This window comes from Micrasema longulum, unplaced genomic scaffold (genome assembly GCF_059751315.1).
Source record: "Micrasema longulum isolate JH-2025_06_02 unplaced genomic scaffold, ASM5975131v1 h1tg001458l, whole genome shotgun sequence".
In the NCBI taxonomy this organism is placed as follows: domain Eukaryota; kingdom Metazoa; phylum Arthropoda; class Insecta; order Trichoptera; family Brachycentridae; genus Micrasema; species Micrasema longulum.
Window position 1 is genome coordinate 69,913 of NW_028278644.1, and position 15,161 is coordinate 85,073.

Here is a 15,161-nt window from a genome sequence, read left to right on the forward strand (position 1 = left end):
ACATTGTAGTGTAGAACGACATTTCATATCGAATTTCTCAGGAATTGAACCTGAGGCCTTAAGCATGATAGGTAAATGCGCTAAGCACTACACTACGAGGCGTAATTATCTTTTCTTGATTTTTTTATTCATATTTTTAACCTAAAAGTAGCCATTGAGCTAAAAGCACTTGTCTAGGATTCTGGTTCTATTTTAAATCATGCTTTAAAAATATTTTGAAAAATAATGATTATATTTAAAGGGTATATGGAAATTTTGTAACAATCGACAATTAATTGTTACGGCCTTATGAATGATGTCTAATATACTAACAAAATATTATCAACCTTTATTAAGAGGTTTTCCACTTTCGTTATGATATTTGGCATAAAAATGTTTTTTACGAGATTTTTTAAAGGAAAACTATTAGAACAGAAACTTGCTTTTCATCTTCTTGTTATCTGCTGTGATCACCCCTTTATTTTATTTATTTATTTTTTTAAATTATTTTTGCACCACAACAGGCCAGGAGGCCCAATAACAGTGGTGAATTACATCACAGAATACCTAGGCTTGAGAAAAATCACATTTAATTTTTGTGTTCTCACCGAGAATCGAACCCGGAACCTTCCGTCTGTGAGTCAAGCGTCTTGGCTACTACACCACGGAGGCCGCCATCGTGAGTGTGTTCCCATTGTTTGGGGTTTGCGACGTGGACGCTAACGAGTAGGACTAGTCAGTAGTGTTGCCGATGGAATGTTTATAGAATCACACCCTCCAGCAAGATGTGACTCACTGAAACCCTACTGAGAGTTTGATTTATAGAATTAAAATACTTACGATTTCATCGACTTTAATTTATTTAAGAGAACTAAATATCTGGAGGCAACTAATCAGCATATATAGGTACTGTAAGATTTTCCCAGTGATTTATGCAAATTGAGAAATGCCGTTTTTGTGACCAACACTATTTTCATAAGGTGATAATGAGGAGTTCTAGCCCAACCCGGAATTAAATTTTAAAAATGTTTTTGTGTACACGTAAATATTTAAAAAAAATGGGGTAGGATGAAATATCTCAAAAACGCACGCATAAATAAATAAAAAATGTCAAAAATAGTATTCATTTTAAAATCGTAAATAATGACGTCACTCCTTATATCTACGTGTAGTATTTCTGGTTTCCGCTTTAAAGCCCCCGCACCTTGTATGGAACGTTTTGACCATAGAAAAAAAATAGTATAATTCAAATAATTCGATTACAATCTACGACCTGAAATCCGGCAAATAATACCTTGTTGACATTTCAACCAGAGATTATGTCAACTTTCTAGGTTTTTATAAATTGAAACGTTCGTAAAAACGACCATAACATAGAAATAAGCAAATTAAGATCAACTAAATGAAGTAATCAAAGCAAAATTCCATAGATTCTTGTCAGTTTTGTTATTGGCTGAAGAAATACAACTTACCGCGATCAGTGAAAGTAAGAACGCCAACCATTTCATGACGTCACTACTGAAAAGTGACACACTGATTATAGTCATTTAGCGTAGTATTTGATAAATGTAACATATTTTTGATTGGTTAAATAATACTCTTATAGAAAAAAAATATATATAAAACAGTGAAATTTCTCATTACAGTTTTTTTGTACGGAAGCGGCCTGGCTGTTTTTAACAGAACTCAAAATTTACTTTTTTTTTTTTTAATTATGGACTGGCTGTTTTCTGCATAACTACTTTCAATTGTCTTGTTGGCTTTGTATTTGGGGACGCATCTGTGAGAGAGTCTCAGAAAAACTATCTACAAATATCTGTTCTCCAAATCGCTCAAAATAACGGCGGAAATTTTTCGCAACGACAAAGCAAAATATTTCCTTTGTTAATTTGGCAAACACGCTTCTGTAAAAGCATCTGAGGCAATTTACAGAACGAATTATTTAATATCACTTTATTCCGTGTAGGAATCAAAGCTGTTCCTTAAACCTGTTACTTAAATTAAGTTACAGAACAGAGTTTACTGTTGAAAGCTAACAGGTCAAACACTAGTTCTGCTGAGAGATACAACTTCTGTTTTGTAATTAAATTCATAAACTATGTGTAATGTGCTCGCAATTCTGAATTAAAAATTAAATGCTACACCTTTAATTTGATTTAAAAAATATAATCGTGGATAAAATGACAATACGAGCTTTATATTTTATCGTAAAACGTCTTTAAACTCTTAAAAGACTGGTAAATAATTCCTTTGCGCGCGGTAATGTAACATTGTGTTACCACAAGCAAAATACGGTATATTCTAAAGTTCAGATATTGAAAAATAAAAAAAACATCAAAACTTATAGTTAAATAATCTATTATTTGTTTTTAATATTATTGACTCCCCTTCGTGCGGCTGCGGATATCCTAACCAATCTTCTGAACGCATCCTGTGGTCTTGTCTCTTTCCCTTTCTCTATGATTACTGAATGGAGCTTCTCGCTACTATCCGTGGCTCTATTATAGGTCCTGTCAGACATACAGTTCTGGTGACTTTTAAAAAGAGTTTCAAGGCTTTTAAAAAGTTTTGTAATCATTTCGGCGAATAGATCATGTCCAACCAATTTATTCCCAGTCAGTGAAGAATTCACTTCCCTCTCTTCTCAATCCTATAAAGTACATATCGTGTACTTCTTGATTACTTTTTTTCAGCACAAGGATGCTAAGGCTACCAGATTTCAGAGAGCTCCTTCAGGCAGCTTTTCTCGTTTGACAACGTGCAAATTTTCTGTGCGTGTGGGCACCGCCAAGGAGACTTATGTCCTCAGATGCGGTGTGCGGTATGTGGTGGGCAAGCAGTTAAATAATCTCATTTTTATAATTTGTTTAAATTGACATTTAATTAAGCCCTGTTATAGTAAAAAAAAAACATAAATTGGCCGCTCATAATTCAAGCGTGGGTCCCACATCACTGTCAAAAGCCGACTGATTTGTTTTACATAACACCGGCTACGGTGCCTACAGTCTTTCTTGTTATGTGTTTTATCTTCGTACTCCCTCTAATACAGATGTTTTTCTGTATTTGCGGACATTATTCTTCGGGTAGTAAGGTTAAATATTATTTGTAATAAAATCCATCATAGTTATACAAATTTTACTTTCCAAATTGGGTGTGAAAATGTCAAAAAAAATAAGATAGATATATCAAGTCTTGTATCGTATGTCGACTAGTGTGACATCACAGCCTTAAAAACAAGAATTAAATGAAATTTCTTGCAACTGGCAGAAATCGAACCCGCGAGGCCAACTTCTCAGCTGGCCGTCAAACTGCGCCACGGCGCCTTTTAATTTCAACTGAGAAATTAAGCTTACTATTTTTAATGTTTTTAATATTTTTTTTGGTATTTATTTTTATTTAAGAAGGTAAACAGAAACAAAAAATATGAAAGGAAAAATAATGAAACCCACTAAACCGCGAAACCGGCTAGTCAGCAGGTTTCTGGTTTTTTTTTTATAAAGAAAAAAGTAAGAGAAATTATATAAATTTTAAAAGTAATGGTTAACAAATGGTTAACAAATCAACGCATTTATTTTTTACTTTTTTTTTTTGCACCACAACAGGCTAGGAAGCCTAATTACAGTGGTGAATTACATCACAGAGCACCCAGGCTTGAGAAAAATTAACACATTTTAATTATTGTGTTCTCACCGGGATCGAACCCGGAACCTTCCGTGCGTGAGTCAAGCGTCTTGACCATTACACCACGGAGGCCGCCTAATATAAACATTATTAATAACTAAAAGCATACGTATTTTTACCCTTAATTCATTTACACAAAATTAAATAGATGACTGTTAACATAAAATAATAATCAATATAAAGCCTTGTTACATATTGGCCATTTAATTATTTTTTTCTTAAAAGTTTTGTCGACATTGAACTAAGTATTGAAAAAAAAACAGACGCCGGAAAGATAAAAGTTACGAAGCGACTAGTAAAAAATTTACAGAAAAGACAGTTAAAGTTTTTTTTTTTAGAATAAAAATCTTATATTTTCCATTTTTATTTAAATTATGTAGAAATCACACCAAAATAAAATGTATGTCTTAGACTTTTTAAAATAAAAATAAAAACAAAAAAACTGGATATTTTGTTAAGTTTCTACGTGTCGCTAGGTAACTTTTTCCTTTCCAGCGTCAATATTCTTTTCCCAACAGGTTGTCCATTGCTGTTGAAAAATTTGTCACACTGAATTTTTTCCAATAGTATTTTACGAAGGAACAGGAAACGGACATGGAATAGACTTCAATACATCCGAATTTTGTTACTTCCTTTCAGGAAAGGTGTATGAAATATCCAATCGAGCTTACTACTGTGCGGAAAAATGTCTATTGTACTAGTTCAATGTTCAGTAATTGATATATAAAAAATCCTAACTTTGATTTCAGGACGAAATTTCAAGTCTCATTGCTTTTTGACCTTTAAATTTGGAGAAAGGTTGACAGATATAAAATAACAGATGTTGGAATTTATGAAGTGATTTCAAAATTCTGACAAAACAAAGAAAATTTATTGAAGCGATAAGTTTTGTAGCCTGTTGATTTGAAATTTATTTGAATTTCAACTATTACTTTGACATAAAATTATTCTTGAAATATTTCTCAATAACGAAACTTAAAGTTACGTCAAGTTTGGCTCAAATATTTTTTTATTTTATTTTATTTTTCAAAAATATTTACAAAATAGTCTTAACTTAAAGTTCTGCTGAGTTGCATACATACAACTCGTCAGCAGGTTCTTATAAATTACATCGATTATTTAAACTTAACCTTCATTAACAATAATTTTACTTGAAAAACAATTACAGATTACATTATGAAAAATTAAAAACTATCACTAATACAAAAAACTTTTTTCTAATAACCATAATTTGAGCAAACGTCGCACTCTTGTATTTAACTCAGTATTTTTAATATTGTTTGGTAACATGTTAAATATTTTAGGTATACTGTATTGCAGTGTCCTTTTGCCATATTTATTGCAGTATCTAGGAACAGCTAGCCCTTCCATACTAGTAAACCTGGTGTAATCATGTACCAACTTGAGTTTATACTCGGAGTGCGACGCATGCTGACAAATTAATTTGTACCAAAGTAGAGCCCTAACAGATAATTTATTTACAGATTTATACATTAATGATATTGATATATTGTGTCTCTGGCGGTAAACATCTTTATGTAGTTGCAATTTGATCATAGAATTTTGCAAGGTTTGAATAAATTTAATATTAGTTTCACTTGATTACCCCCAGGAAGTTATGGCGTATCGTATAATTGATTCAGAGAGAGATAAATAAATAATTCGTAAAGTATTAACAGGGACATAATATTTTAATATGTACATTCTATTACTTATTGCTATTAATCCCTCACACAATTTTCTAATATGTACATCGGATTTAAAATAACAATCTATAGTTAAACCTAAATAAACTTACTGCTCAATATTTTCAATATTTTCACACATGCACGGTTAGTTCAGTCATTTGTTTTCACCTAATTTTTCATTTCAATAGTACATAACATATATTGAATAAAAATGTAACGTATCCGATACTCCCCGTGATTATATAAATTACAACACAATGGAAAGAGGAAGTATACTTATTATTAACATGCAAAAAATTGTAATCATAAAACATCAATACCAATTCCATACCACAATATTTATATATGAATACTAGCGGACCCGTCAGACATTGTCCTGCCCAAACGTTGCGCGTTGGCTTGCCAGCTATTAGCTTGGAAAAAGATTTTTAATTGATAAGTAGGTACCTAGGTATTTGTTTGTGATTAAATTCCAAAACTAAAAATTGATTATATTGAATTTAAGTAGATACTTGTTTATGGTTAAATTCCAAAACATAAAATAAGTATTTTTTCAAATATAGCATTCTTTTTGCAAACGTCAAACTCCGGTCGTCTCAACAACAGAGAGGCGATCTTATCCGATTGAATATGATTTTTAAAAATGTATTGAATTTAATATTTTTTCGGTGTAACCAAAAATTCAGTAGAAAGAAATAAATGGGTAGACATTTTAACAAATTTTAGGAAAGAATCTAATTGAGATCCGCAAAAAACAAGTGCTGTTTGTAAACATTCAAAAACAAACTTTTTATAGACATATAACTAACAACATCTTTACATTTTTTTTGTAAATGCATTCTCCTCAAATGCAACCCTAGTAGATCTATGAATAACATATTTATACTCTTAACTTCTCTTTTACAAATTAGATTGAAGATTTTAATATGTACAAACACGCACAGCGCAAAGATCTATATTCCTCTAAAAACCGCACCTAAATCCGTTAAGCCGTTTAGGAGGAGTTCGGTGACATCGCACGTACAGAGAAATTATATATATAAAGAAACGAAACAATTTTTCCGGTGTAAAAGGTCGTAAGTTGATTTCTAATTGAGAAGGTAATGTTGTAAAATAATGTAGGAGAATTCATTATACTAATTTGTTTTGTAATCTTTGTAGTGTCTTCTTGTTTTCTTCACTTGGAAAAAAAATGGACATAACTTTTGTTGACAGCAACAAATAAGTCAAAAATGTATTCTCCTCCAATATTTTATCGCAAATAAGTCAATTATTCTTAGCATCTTTACCGTACAATGCACAAATATCGCGAAGAGCTTTGGCAGATTTATTACCTCGATTGGACACGAACAGATAGAGGTGTTGAAAATGATCACATTCGTCTACTTGACAGCTTGAAATAAAATAACATAACTCATGTAATGTAAAAGCAAAAAAAATATTTTCGAATGACGTATATATAAACTTAAAAATCTTAGAGTAATAAAGCGTGAACCGATAGAGAAGCCCTATCACTAAGTTTCATAGAAAGATTGGTGGCCATTTTGTTTTATTTGACAACATAAACAAAGCGGTTCAATCGGATGCTTTTGTCGCTGTCCTTGGCTTTGTTTGTAAATAACTTGGATATTTACGTTATAATAAATCGACTATGGTGAATTGCAATATGTTTGGTTGCAGCAGTAGAAGCGTCGAAGGTGTTAAAGGAGTCAGTTTTCACAGGTAATTGATTTCAAATATTTTTCCACGATTTAAATTGATTTTTGGCATTTATTGTCCCAACGCGTGTATTATGTTGCTTAAACACTTAATATAACAAAATATTTACTTCAGATAATATTTTTTCTCAATTTAAGGAATAAGTTTGTGAATTAAAATATGTTTACTGTTGACAATGACAGTTGATTATGGGCAATATGTCAGGTCCGCACTAGGCATCCATATAAAGTTTGAGTTTTTATTGAGTAGAGGTCGATTAAAATTTTACTCGAAAATGACAACATTAACCTTGAAATTGCATCTTAAATGACGAGTTCAAATTTCAAGTCGCTACGATTCGCTGTTTCTGAGATGTGACGGACATATTTAAAAGTATTTACAATGAAAATTAATATCCATTTGGCAATTCTCGACTTGAGTACGGCCCATTGTTTTGCTGCGAACTGTAGCTAATTAATACCCAATCGTCATATAGTGGTTTTCCTACGTTTGAAATCCTCTATAGCTTGGCGCATTATTACTCTGAGTTTAATTTCTGGTTTTATTATGGGATTTGAAAAAAAAAATTGGTCAAAACTCATGTTAAAATCTAATTTATTTACTACGCATTTAATCTACTGTACACGACATACAATATGAAAATTGTTGTTGAAAATACATATTTTTACTTACATAAGCATAAAATAAAAATAAATACTGACAAGACGGAATCTAGTTAAAAATTCTTTTGAATGAACTTAATAATTTATCCATCAAAGATATACTCTGAAGGGAAAAAATTTATCTTCAATTAAATCTTCAAAGTATAATTAAGTTTTCTGCATGAAAAATATACTATGTTTACAATATTTTTTTCTAAACCTGTTCAATTACCGGTAACGCCGAAGATACTTTGAATTTTCATACAAATATACACACTTCGTACAAATATCGATGTTGGTTTAAACCGTCTCGATATGGACCGATAAAGATAGCGTTCATAATTGTGGCCCTGGGGCCAAAAACAAAAAATCATTTTAATATAATTTCAATTGATATTGCCTTCGATAAAATTTAAGTTGTGTTTTTGAGATGTTTATTTTGTGTTTAGGTTCGGGGGACCTAGGTTCGAGACCCAGGGGTCTTCAGTAGCAGTTGACACAGATGAAAATGCTTATTTGGACTGCAAGGTTTCCGCTTTACAAGATAAACTGGTAAGTTCACGTTTTTGTAAATTAAAAAAAGACAAACGTTTTGTATGCTTCTGAGTTTTGAGAGTAAATCCCTGCGGAGATTAATTTTTTATTTTATTTATTTATTCATATTTTTCTCTCACAAACTATAATTTTTAAAAAAATAATGTGACCTCACTGAAGTTACCCGTGCCGAGGACACTTAACAATAAACTTTTTTAAAAATGTTTTTTCATTTGAGAATAAACAAAGAATACTAACTTAATAAACAAAGATAATTAACAAAATATTCACAGTTTTTAAAACTAGGTATATATGTACATCTATTCTTAGTTTCTATAATAAAATCTTATTTTATCTCTTATTCTTAATATTTTATACAATACAATAACAAGGTATATATCGGGGGTTAAGGGTCATAAGGGCGAAACTACAAAAAAACAGTTTTGAGATAAATGATAAAACAGTTTTCAAAAAATAATACTGTATTTTAAGGGTAACAAATAAAGAAAATAAAAAATACAGTTAATAGAGCATAAAATGTTTTAGAGACGAAAATATGAAACTACGCTTTCGTCTATATGACCCTAACTTGCGCTTACATTAGTAAATTAACAAAATGATGTAAAAGGTGTTTTATTCTTCTGACTTTAAACAAAACGCTTCATTTGTAGTTTCACACAAATTTATCTAGGTAACTACTTATCGGATGAGTTTCATCTTTTTGTCACTAACAGGATATTTTGTTTGGATATCAGATTAGTACTTTACACAAAACAGCATTTTTTGTAGTTTCGCCCTTATGACCCTAAGCCCCCGATATGTATATCTATATTGTTTATATTACGAAACGCACAATGATAATAACAAAACCCTAACAAAAGCAGTACACTTGTGGAGCAGTTGATTCAATATTGGTTTGGGCGAATGAGACAAGGCAAATAGACATTAGGTAGTTTGATCAGCCTCAGTGTGGTTGGGGACCTGACTTGGACACGTGCAGCTGATATTTCAGGAACCTTTGACCCAAGTTGCCTCTTTTTCTTACCAGCGGGCTCCCGTTGTGTTAGAAAGCCATTGATGAAGATTATTGGGCTTTATTTAGCGGAAGAGACGTGGGATTAACGTTGAAGGAGGCGAGAGTGGTGGCTGGCGATAGTGTCTCCTGGAGGCGTCTGGTGATTTCCGCATGCTCCATTTGGGAGTGGATGTGGAAACATAAGAAAAAGTTAAGATGCTTAAATAAACACTGTGCGGAAAACATAAAATTTGTATAAATAAGCTGGATTTTAATCTGAAAAAATATTTACTCTTACAATGCGAAGAATACTTATATACGAAGAAAAGTGATGCCAATACCACAATTTTTCCACGATGTTTCACTCTATAGAAAAGGAATTATTTAAGAGTATGTCTCTATGTTTTTTTTTTCAAATGTCTGAACTTCATAATATTCTGTTTTTTGCTTGAGGTAACACGATGTTACATCACCGCGGGTAATGAATTTTTTTACCATTGCCTTTCAAGAGTTAAAATATTACAAAATATATGAAGTTAGACAAGGTAATACGGAAATATAAGCATTTACAGGACTTACGGCCTGACGTTGGCTGGTTTATATATATTTGGATCATTTTTATAGCGCCGTTTTTGTGAAAATCACCTCAAGGTTTAACTGATGACTTTACACATTGAGTAACATTTACCAATTACCATTTTTTTTACCTTGTTTTTTAGCAAGTTTGAACTCTCGCTGTTAAGGAGCTAAAGGTGAGATTCATATTGTGGCCCTGTACCTATGTAGGCAAAATAATATAATAAGATAAATCTCACCGGCATCAATATATGTTTCAGCTCAACATTAATTAATGAAAGAAGTATAGATGATCGAACATAGGCAGAATGGTGAGTGTGTTGTGCAGCGTGACTACTACAATAACCTTATGACATGTCATTAGCACTGTAAATATCTAGACTTCTATATTACCATTTCTTAAATGTTCTTCATCTCTGTTTCAATTCGTCAACAATAAAGTAAAGAAAAAAAAAACACAAAGAGATTTATTATTTAATAAAGTAGAATTAAACAAATATAAATGTTAAAACATGGACAAACCTGATGAATAAAACTCAAAAATCTCAATCAGAAATGCTCTGAATCTCTTTAGTAATATCTTTTAATCGTAATGAAATCCCCAGGAACTAAAATTTGTTATATGTTAACAAATATTTGGAATACACAAAATAATGTCAATTGATTAGATTGCAAGAGTTATATCATCAGCATTATCATTAATCATCATTTTTAATTTATTGCCTAAAAAACTTAAATTTGACTCACAATATAACAAGAGCAAAATAAAAGAGTGGCTACTCAATCAAGATTTTATAAATGCATAGTAGTGTAAATATTTAAATTTTTCATATAATTTATGGTATTAAAAAAAAAAAAAAAAAAATGTGTATACATGTATATTATGATCTTTCTGGCTGTTAATTGACATCTGTTATTCAATCTTTTTATACATGTAGAAAATGTCATATAAGTTAGTATAAATATAATCTCCACCAACAAGCTACAGAAAGTGGCTTGGAGGGATTTTAGTTTTAGTAAAAATATAACAATTGAAATTTTGAAAACAGTAAAAGTGTATAATTATATTATTTAAATAAAGAAAAAAACCCTTGTTGCACCTAATGGTGCATAGGGCACTGCATTGGTACACCATTGGTACACCAATTGCAGCGTATTTTGATCATTTCCATCTTACCCTCAGCAAGATAAGTCTTACGCTTAAAGAGTTAATAAGTAGATTGAAAATGTAACTTTTATGATAAGAGTAATGATTGTTACATGACTAAGCTTTTTATTGGATTATTATCAATACATTTACTTAAGTACTTAAAGTTTAATTTATGTACGAATCTGAATAATTTTCACTACAACTTAAACCTTTATTTTACAGGTAAATCAAGTGTAAATCATAATGGGTAGATGACAATGTAAAAAGATTTTGAGTGCCATTTAAAAACACCAACGTCATTTTCGATTCCCTTTCCGCACCCAGTGGTGCATAGTACACTGCATTAGTAAACCAAATAAAGGCTGTTTCGATCAAATTTTTTTTCGAAGGGCGATCAGTCTTACGCTTCAGGTCCAGGAACAATGAAATAAAGTAGGTTAAACAATCTTCAAAATAAACATTTCACATTCGCCTCGTCAGGAGTCGAGCCCAGGGCCTTGATTATGATGAAAAGATAAAGACGTCCTTTCTTCACTTTGACGGTAAAGTTGAAAACAAATTCCTTCCAGCGATTACAAAGATATGCTACCGACCCCCCATCTTCAAGTTTTGGGTAGGTACATCGATATGAAACAAGGGGAAGCGTACGTCGCGGTACACATATCTACGCTCTTAAATGACAAAGCTTCAGTATGACGTCATAGTTGAAGATAAAAGTCTCCCAACCAACTACAAATATATACTACCGATACCCCCCCCCCACCATCAAGTTTTGATGTAAGTACATCGGTATATACCGACGGGTCTAGAGCCCTTTGATACGTTTAAATGTGTCAAAAATTTTGTTCCACGGAGCAATTTTTTCGTTAATTATGATTTTTTAAAATTTTAATCGTTTTGAGGTTGGCAATTTTTTTCTTAAAAGCCTATTAAAAATATAAGAGAGAAATAAGTTAATTTTGAAGTCAAATTCAATTACGAGATAACTGTCAGTTCAATAAAACAAACGCCTAGGTGTGAAAATAATGTAGCTAGGTTCTGTCCTATTAACACAAAAGAGCATCTAGGCGTTAGAAAACTGTAAAACCACTATAAAAAAAAAGCTATTATTTTTTTACTATCTGTTTTACTATCTTTCTGATGGAACGTATCAATAGTCGGCCTTGTAATTGCTCAGTTCTACCTCAGTAGATAAAAAATGCAGACGATCGTTTAAGCATATCGTTTTGACAGTGGTTAAAAGTCAAATAAAGATCATATATAAGCGAGCTTTTTTTGCTTGAATTGGAATTCATTGGAGTTAATAATCGCTTTTAAGTAGGCACTTTCTATCACAGAAGCCTATTTAAAATATAAATAAGAACTATTTTAAATGTTAGTGACGTAAGAAACGTGGACTAATTGTTTGCGGTCATTCATTGGCTTGTTTCGATCATATGATGTCGATATAACAAGTAGGTAGAACATACCGAGGTAAGATACAGCTAGAACAGAAGTAAGGTATACCGTTTCGATATTTACAGATAAAGATAGCGTTCATAATCGAGGCACAGGGCCTCATACATGGTAGGGGAACACGCCAACCACTTAAAAAAATAATAGGTGGATTTATCTTTAATCGATTTTCTTACCCAGGATTTTTATCGGAGAGCAGCCATCGAGTCAAAAACACTCGTCTAGACTTTTGGTTTTTTTAAACATAAAAATGTATTCTTCGTTCACAAAGACACAGATTACCATATTAAAGTACGTCAAGTTCAAGTCAAACTCACGTTATTGTTTGAATAGTGATTGAACGTTTCGGAACAAATAGATTGGCATCTGTCTTTTCAACTGTTTTTGTTTAACATATTACAACAGACATGAAAAATAATTTACAGATGAGAATTCAGAAGTCTAGACATCCACGAGGCTTATGACCTGTCATTGGCTGGTTTAAGTTGCCACTTTCCACTCTGTGTAACATTCAATATTCTGCCTATGTTTGAACATCTATATTCCTTCGACTCTTTTATGTGTTGACGTTTGTGAAGTTTGAGAGCTGAAGCCGTTATTGTAGCGGGGGAGATTAATTTGATTGAATTATTTCACCCACATTCTAGGCAAGACCTGAAAACATTTTTCAATTATCATACTTCTAGAACAGGTAGATTTATCAACAATGTTTTGAGTTTATCCAAATTTAGTATAAATAATTCTAATTGTTTACTTTTTGACAATGTGGTTTTTTTGTTACAAAATTTATTAAACAATCATCATCATCATCACCATTCCCTTACCGCAGTTAATGGTGCATAAGGCACTGCATTGGTACACCGATCGCAGCGTATTTGATATTTTTTATTACATGAAGTTAAGACGTAAAGTCTTACGTTTCAGATACCAGTCCAGGGACTATGAAATATTCTAGTGTGAAAACACCCTTTAGAATAAATATTTCATATCAAGCATGTCGAGAATTGAACCAGAAACTTCTTGGATGGTAGGCTAACGCGCTGACCATTACACCACGAGGCCGACTAGTTTCATAAGAGGTTGACCTTACCGAAGAGTTGTATTCAAGTCTACTCCTTACTAATGGGCAGTACAATTGTTTCACATTAAATACATTTTTAAAGTTTTACGCTTCTCTCAAAACAAATCCAAGCATCTTCATTCAACAAGAAGAAATATTTGCGTTCTTATGATTAACCCAAATATTTAATTTTGAGGGCCATTTTTAACGAGTTGTAAATAACTATAAAAAAATAAATTTAAAAAATTAACTGTAGTTTCATCATCATCATCACTATTCCCTTTCCGCACCTAATGGTGCATAGGGCACTGCATTGGTAAGCAACCGCAGTGCATTTTGACCATTTTTGTTACATGAAGATAAGATGATCAGTTTTACGCTTTAGGTACCAGTCCGGGGACAATGAAATATTCTTGTGTAAAAACCTTTTTTTAATAAATACTTCGTGTCCACCATATCGGGAATCGAACCCGAGACCTCTTGCATGGTAGGCAAACGCGCTGACCAATGCACCGCACCACAAGGTCGACATCAAGAAAAATACCCATATATTTTATTTGGGACACTATTATCAAATCGATCCTATTTAAAAAACCGGTAAATTTAATTGGGTTATTACATCTACAAAAGGTATTGTTAAGTAAATAACAGCATTTATCGATACTTTTCCTGGCCGATTACCTTTCTTTCACATCCTTCACTTGATCCATTCTTATGGTATCTACCTAACATCAAGAAAGAAGATATTAAAAATTAGAAAATTTGGATTTAGAACAAAAACAAAATAACATTTTTGACTTATTATAATATTATGTTATCTGTAGAACATTAACATAATATTAATGGTTGGTATCCATTCAACGCTTCTATCCTTTCTTTAAATATCACAAAACTCAATGAAATTCGTTTTTCATTTACAGTCCGACTTTTCGTTAACAGGTATACTTTGACATTTACCTTTATTTAACTAAAGATTATTTACACATGACCACTAGTAAAATATATTTAAAGTTTCTTGAAGACGATAATGTTAATGTGATTGTCTTTACATTCACTTTTACGAGAATTTCCTTGGAATATTATAAGAATTGTGTATAGTAAATATAAAATTACCTTCACATTTTGAAACAGTTTAAGTAAATGGAAGCCTTTTGAAGTAAATCCGCAGTCCGGCTTCTCTTGAATGAGTTTTGTGTGGTTTTCTCTTGATGAACCAAATGGAGAGAAGTCCCTATAAAGGTTCTCATCCGAAATCCTCCCACTTTCCCAATACTTCTCAGTAAAAGATATCCATTAAGTAAAATCCAATTGTGAAATATGAACCTTGTACATAATAAGCAATACTGGTACTCACAAATAAAAAAATATTTATTGCAAGTTTTAATGTATGCGAACGGTTAACTCTGAAATCCCGCATTAATTTCTTAAGTAAACACATTTCAGTAGATGGTTTGAAGCAGTTAGATTTGATTTTAGATAAATACCGGCTCAAGTTGTTAGGCTAATTATTGTTCCCAATACGCGGTGTCCCAAAAACATTTATTGAATTTTTTTGCAACAGAGGGGGAAAACATTTTGAGATGGGAATATGGAAGTTTTGGGATTTGCTGTGGGCTATGACCTGTCATTGGCTGGTTTTTTTTATTTTTTTTCATTGTATATT

The 15,161-nt window shown here is 31.9% G+C and overlaps 1 protein-coding gene across 1 annotated transcript in view; it reads left to right on the forward strand.

The window, feature by feature from the left end:
- Positions 1 to 15,161, forward strand: part of LOC148275332 (zwei Ig domain protein zig-8-like) — a gene marked incomplete at its 3' end in the record, with an annotated part of 70,512 nt that overhangs the window by 1,657 nt on the left and 53,694 nt on the right. The window contains exon 2 of the mRNA XM_088235841.1: positions 8,158 to 8,260. Within this exon, the coding sequence (XP_088091967.1) occupies positions 8,158 to 8,260 (103 nt within the window). The remainder of the gene's footprint in view (positions 1 to 8,157; positions 8,261 to 15,161) is intronic.